Consider the following 6,783-nt stretch of genomic DNA (forward strand, 5'->3'; position numbering starts at 1 on the left):
GGAAGGAACACGAGCGCTCTTGGGTTGGCATTCTCCTTATCTGTTTCTGAGTCTTTGGGTGCAACATAACCATGGAGGGAATCGCAAGCTTGAAGCTAAAGCTCTCACCTTTCTCTTCCGTAATGTCCACTTTCACCTCTCCTTCCTCCTCCTTTTCTTCAAACCCTTCACTTCTTCCAATGCGAACTCCTTCTTCTTCTTCCACAACCAGATTCCTTAGTGAGTCTCTCATTACAATTCACCTCTGATTCTTCTGCTTTATTCATTATTCTTATTCATATTGTTTGTTGTTTTTGTTTCAGGGATTTACGCATTGACTAGCAACGACATCAAAGTTGGTACCAACCTTGAAGTGGATGGTGCTCCTTGGCGTGTCTTAGGTGATTCCTGTTTCACATTTATTATCTATTTAATCGAATGAGATAAAGCTAGGAATTACTAGTAGAGAGTACTCGAAGAGACATAATGTGAAGCTCTGGGCTTATTATTATTATTTAGAGCATAATGTGACATTAGTTTATTTGAAATTGCATGATGCATGGTTTAGAGTTTCTTCATGTGAAACCTGGAAAAGGAGCAGCATTTGTGAGAACCAAGCTCAAGAACTATGTTACAGGGAATACAGTTGAGAAGACTTTTAGAGCTGGAAGCTCGGTAATCTATTCTAAACTGCAGTTTTAGGGCTCATGCTTGGAGTTGTTATGTTCATAATTGTCATTTGAATAGGAAAAGGAAATGTTCAATATGTCTTTACTTTCAAGTTACAAGATTTCTGCATCATAGTTATTTGATGATTGGTTGACTATATTCTTTTGGTGATGGGATTTGAAGAACATTAGCTTTTGGTTGTTAGTTACATTTTTCTTTGAGAAGAAATATTAAAGCTAATGGGAAGGTTATGCATGTTATTAATAATATTACATAACACAACTCTCCTCTATTATCCGAGTTCTGGAGAGGCTGTGCAAAGCACATCAGTGAAAAAATTGCTAATCAGAATTTTAGTAGCTACAAATTTCAATTTTGTTTTCATTTGCATGCTCAACTTGTACTTTATGGCAGCTTTTTATATGGTAAGCCTTTATCTCTTTAGGGTAGCAATTACATAACCACTGCAGGCTTAAGTACTGTAGTTTGCTATCAATCATTAAGATCAGGTTACCCTAGGCAATGACATAGTTTGTTCTATGTTCCCAATATTAGAGCTGCTTATAGCTCTGCGGATTGTGACACAAAATATCTGAATCCATATCCTACTTGTCTTGCCCCTGTGAAAATCTTAATAGTTTATGCTGATGGTTCAGTCTGTCACAATCTTGAAAACCATCAAGCATATCATATAGTTGAAATAAATACGAAGTTTGTGATCTCTATTTTAAAATGGACAAATGATTGAAGACATCTTAAAAGCTAATAACAAAACAAGTGATGACATTGGTTTGTTTTCTCCGCACCTGGTGTGGCCATTAGAAGTGCATTATGAACTTTGTTGTGTCTATCTGTTTGTTGCTTCCAATTTCTGTTTGATGCTTTAGTTTTATCATTTTTTAATTTTCTGCTTTATCTGTTCTCTTTCATATTGACAGATTGATGAAGCAAATGTAGTCAAGGAAACAAAGCAATTCTCATACAAAGATGGGTCTCAATATGTCTTTATGGACTTGGTATTATCTGAAATCGATATAGTTTGGCAATCTCTATACATCTCTATTCTCTTTGCAAATTATAATCACTGCTCACGCTCATTGAATGATGAGTTATCATAATTAGCAATATGATTATATTCTCTTTCTCCTTAATTAGTAATTAATTTACTAGCTATATCAATTTTGTCATAGTCTCTGTTTGATTTGGTCATTTTTTAATATATCAGAACACATTTGAGGAGAGTCGTCTTGGTGAATCAGAAGTTGGAGACAAAACAAAGTGGCTGAAAGAGGGAATGGACTGCAATTTGCTGTTTTGGAATGGAAAAGTAGCCTTTTCATCACATAATTTATTACCTGCTTTTATTATTTCTTTGTTTTCTTTTTTCTTTTTTTTAATTCTAGACCATAGATATGCAGAACTATGTTCAACAAGAAGTAGTTGAAATATTACTCTACTCTAAACTCCCAAACAACATTGAAATATTTCTCCACTCCTCACTTTTCTACTCCATTAATGACCACTCCATTACATCATATAAAATCTCCCAAACATAGCCACACGTTCTTGTAAATTAATAAAATCAATATAATGGTTATCAAAACCCTTGGTTATAATGGTTCCTCCAAGCATTATTCCTTTCAAGGAGTGTTCTTTTTTTAGCTAGTTGGTTCAAGTGTGATTGCATGTGAATAGGATTCTTGCATACGCATAGATTAGTATGATGTTTAGAAATGAAGATGATTCTGTTGATCTTGATTAGCAATTATTGTCTTGATATCTTGGCAGGTTATTGATCTTGATCTCCCTATCACAGTCAAGCTCACTGTAGTTGATGTGGATCCAGGACTTAAGGGCGACACAGCCCAAGGTGATGTCATTTTTTTAATACCATAAAATGGGTAAAGTGCAATTTTTACCCCCTAACGTTGGCTGTGGGGATAGAACGAAAACTTTTATAAATGTTAGGTGTAAAATTGAAAATTTTCAAATGTTAGGGTTAAAATTGAAAAGTTTTTTCGACTTGAAACTTTTGGCAAATGGTAAAAAATACACTTTATCCCATAAAGTTCTATTTGACCAAATTCTTGCTGTAATGTAGCAAGTGTCAAGCATATACGAAATCATTTGCTATACCATGTTTTTTGCTATGGCTTACAAAGAATCTGGAGCATTATTGGTCTTGATCTGCTTATTGTTGGCCATGAAAGACAGAATTTGTTTGTTTAAAGCTTCTATTTTGAAAAGAAAAGAAAATTGTGATATCTTATTATTGTATTAACTTTTTTACTTTCATTCCCTTGAAGAACTTACTGACCCTCTGAAAACTGTATTTATTTAACAGGTGGATCAAAGCCAGCAACGCTTGACACTGGTGCTGTTGTCAACGTTCCACTCTTTGTAAACATTGGCGAAGAAATAATGGTTGATACAAGAACTGGGCAATACATGAGTCGTGCTTGAGATGCACATCAAGTTTTGTAGTTAAAAGTGCAAAACCATGGGTAGAGAGAAATTTATAGCATTCAGCATATGTATAATTGAGCTTAGCAGATTGGTACATGCATTGTAACATTGAGTTGAAACATAATGCGAAATGAAGCTCTTATGCAGCATTGTCTTCAGCATGCTAATGTTGCATAGAATTTTGTTCTCATGATGTCATGTAATTTAACACTTCTGTTGGATGATTAGAAGGAATCAACTACTACCATTTGTGCTCACTAGATAATTTTCTGGGATAATGGTTCGGTAATATTATGCTTTCAACAACAATTAGGATATACCAAGGTTCTGAAAACCAAACCGGTAGAGTTAGAAATTTAAAGGTTTAATGATCCAATCAAGATTGAATCAAATATAATAAAATAATATATTTATGTAAAATATCAAATATGTATTAAAAATGATCTTTTTTTGTGTTTTACTGGTTTTTTTTATTGATTTTCAATTTTTGAGTGTTTATTTAATAATTAGTTTTTACCCTAAAGCATACTAATCCTCTGCTAGCCAATTTCCAGTTAACCTAGTCGAACTAGCTGGTTCAATCTGATTCTCAAAATCATGAGAGTTACTGTTATGGAAACTTATACTCAATTTAGTATTACACATAAGTAAAATAAGTAAATAACAATAATATGTATCTACAGAAGTCTGAGAATATGCCTAAGGATATTAATAGAGAGATGAATGTTGCACACATACAAAGAGTTCAAATATGTTTTATTAATTCTGAAGTCAATCTCATACAGAAAAACAAAAAGGAAATGTAAGAAATGAGCAGAAAACATGAAAAAGAGAAGAGAAAAAAGGAATATCTCAGGAAAGAATGAGAAGAAAACACCCCTATATACATTTAAATTTTGTCTCCTATCTATATTAGCAAAATCCGAATGAAGTAATCAACTCGGTTAAATATGTACAAAAGCTATCATTCTAATTCTAAATATCCATGAAACCAATTATTTGTACATTCCTCAACTACTATAATAAAAAGATTTCTCCTGTTAAACCCAAGAGAAGAGTTCCTCTTCACACAAAAATTCATTTTCCACTTCAATTCGGTAATTATTACATGTTGCAACTAAATTTCTTTCACTGTGATGTATCAGCTTGGCTTCTATCTTTCTTCACAACATTTACATAGTAGAGGATCCATGCTGGGAACAACACCTTGCTTAAATGCTGCACCAAGCAAAATGGAAGCACAAATTAATCTCCCTTGTGCATTGAGTTCTTTGATCAACATTTCATAAGAAAATTTATGGGGAACCCCTCCATTTCCAAGCCAAAAGAGCAAAATGGACACTGCCTCCTCTAACTTCCCATTAGCAGAAAATCCTTGAATCACTTTATCAAAAGCAATAGCCTTGGGAGAATACCCCAACTTAACCATATCATTCAAAACCTCCAAAGCCTCATCAAATTTCTCTCCCCAAAGTAATGCCTCAAAAATCACCTCAAGTGTCCTCTGATCAACCACGAAACCCTTCTCTGTCATTTTCTCAAACACTTGGCATGCGTCTCGAAGCAAACCCCTTTCCCTCCTCGACAACCTACACAATCGCCGCGCCAGCTTCGCCATCATCCTCGAATCGACCTCAATCCCTAGCTCCACCATTTCCTTGTAAACCTTAAACGCTGCCGGAATCTCATTCCACTTCAACAACCCATGTAACACAGTGCTGTAATTGACATAACCAGGAACACAGCCATGCTTTTTCTTCATCAATTCCAAAACCAAAACACCCTCCAATGGCCTACCTTCCCTAGAATACCCTTCAATCAATGTGTTAAAAGTGACCTCGTTGGGAACAATACCAACCCTAACAGCTTCATTGAGCAACCCCATTGCTTCATCAGAGAGCCCCACTTTACACAAACCATCCATCACAACAGTGTACGAATAAACATCAGGGTTCAACAATGGTGTCTCATTCTTCATCTCATTCAACAAATCCAATGCTTCCTCCACCCTCCCAACATAACACAAACCCTTCAACAAACAGTTATGCGATTGAACACTCATCTTGAAACCCTTTTCCCTCATTACCTCAAAAACCTCCCTAGCCTTCTGAACCTTCCCTTTCTTGCAAAGTGAACTCATTAGAACATTCATAGTTACTTCATCTGGAAGAAACCCATTTTGCAAAAGAGTGTCAAGCACCTTTTTTGCTTCATCTGGATCATTTCTCTCACAGTGGCACCTTATCACAATTGAAAACGTGCACCCATTGGGTAAAACCTTGAAAGATTGCAACTTTGTGAACAAAATCAGACAAACTTCATGTTGTTGTGCAATCACTAGAGCCATTAACAGGTGGTTGAAATCTGAACTAGTTTTGAAAGATTCAGCGTCCTTCTCTAGGTTTCGTAGAATCTGGGTCTTAGAATTTGTAGAGGAGAGTGTGGTGATCTTGTGGACATGGCGCTTGATGTGGAGTCTGGTGGTTCTGTCATGGAAATCAAGGTCGTTTCTCTGGGTGTTGGAAGAGAGAGAAAGTGTTGGCGGAAGAAGTAGCTTGTTGCTTGGTCGTGTGGTACAACTGCTGAGGTTGTTATTGTTGTTGTTGGTGGGTGTCGTGGCAAATGTTATACGAGGTTGAAGAAGTTGGGAGAATGTGTGAAATGGAGAAGAAGCCATGAAACTGAAGAGGAGCGAAGAAGAAGGTTGCTGAAATCGTCATCCATCGCCATCGGCTTTGTATTGGTACTTATCTGTTTTTGTGCTTTCCTTTTTGTAATTTAATTTTAGGAAAATACAAAATTCAGTCTTTATTCAATTTTTAAATCTAATATTTTATTATTTAATTTTTTAATTAATCATACTTGTAAAGAATTATTTTTATTTTGAATACTTATCGTCATAAAATTTGTAACTATTTGTAATACATTAATTTTTTGTAAATTATATCATAAAATTCGTAACAATTTTTTGTGTATTAATTTTTAAAAATCAGTAAAATTTTTAAAATTAATTAAACTCGTTTCAATTATTTTTTTTATTCAAAACATTCAAAACTCATATAAAAAAGACATTTAAAATTAAATAAACAACATAAATACATTTAAAATTATGCATTAACACATCTAAATTATTTTCATTATAGTTCTAAATTAAATATTGAACACACAAAAAATTAAATTCAAATACACATTTAAAATTATAAGAATGCACTCTAAATATTTTATCAACACATCCAAAACTCATATAAAAAAAGCTTATACGTGTACATAAGAACATAATGAACAACATAAACACATCTAAAATTAAATATTAACACATTTAAATTAGGTTAACATTACAACTCCCAAATCAAACATATGAGTGCAAAAAAAAATTATAATCACAAATACATTTACAAAAAAGAAAAAAAACACAAACACTTTCAATATTATACATAAATTTTAAAAAATAAAACTTTTTATTAAGCGAAAAAAAAGGATAACATATATTTATGAATGAACTAAACTAATTTTTTTTAGAATTTTGCAAAACAGAAATACTAGAGACAGAAGAAGGAGTGCGACGTGGGAGAAGAGACAGGGGGAGGCGCGGGAGAAGGGGGCGGTTGTGCATGGCGCGAGGGAGGAGACCAGGGACGGAGAGGAGCCCATCGATGGAGGAGGCGCGGG

The 6,783-nt window shown here is 34.3% G+C and overlaps 2 protein-coding genes across 2 annotated transcripts; one reads left to right on the forward strand and one right to left on the reverse strand.

Moving 5' to 3' along the window:
- Positions 1–6: 6 nt before the first annotated feature.
- LOC107485285 (uncharacterized) lies at positions 7–3,371 on the forward strand. The gene is made up of 7 exons (XM_016105797.2): positions 7–219; positions 303–380; positions 548–654; positions 1,587–1,664; positions 1,874–1,975; positions 2,437–2,518; positions 2,993–3,371. The coding sequence occupies exons 1-7, from the start codon at positions 72–74 to the stop codon at positions 3,109–3,111; spliced, it is 714 nt and encodes a 237-aa protein (XP_015961283.1). The 5' UTR covers positions 7–71; the 3' UTR covers positions 3,112–3,371.
- A 564-nt stretch (positions 3,372–3,935) lies between these two features.
- Positions 3,936–5,827, reverse strand: LOC107485284 (pentatricopeptide repeat-containing protein At1g62680, mitochondrial-like). Its single transcript, XM_016105796.3, has one exon. The coding sequence runs from the start codon at positions 5,789–5,791 to the stop codon at positions 4,268–4,270; it is 1,524 nt and encodes a 507-aa protein (XP_015961282.1). The 5' UTR covers positions 5,792–5,827; the 3' UTR covers positions 3,936–4,267.
- Positions 5,828–6,783: the final 956 nt, after the last annotated feature.

This window comes from Arachis duranensis, chromosome 4 (assembly GCF_000817695.3).
Source record: "Arachis duranensis cultivar V14167 chromosome 4, aradu.V14167.gnm2.J7QH, whole genome shotgun sequence".
Classification (NCBI taxonomy): domain Eukaryota; kingdom Viridiplantae; phylum Streptophyta; class Magnoliopsida; order Fabales; family Fabaceae; genus Arachis; species Arachis duranensis.

Bases quoted from the DNA above. Each gene is read 5' to 3' on its own strand.
- LOC107485285 (XM_016105797.2), top strand. From the start codon at position 72: ATGGAGGGAATCGCAAGCTTGAAGCTAAAGCTCTCACCTTTCTCTTCC. The intron at 220-302 runs GTGAGTCTCTCA...TTTTTGTTTCAG, and splicing joins TTCCACAACCAGATTCCTTA to GGATTTACGCATTGACTAGC. The intron at 1,665-1,873 runs GTATTATCTGAA...TTAATATATCAG, and splicing joins AATATGTCTTTATGGACTTG to AACACATTTGAGGAGAGTCG.
- LOC107485284 (XM_016105796.3), bottom strand. From the start codon at position 5,791: ATGGCTTCTTCTCCATTTCACACATTCTCCCAACTTCTTCAACCTCGT.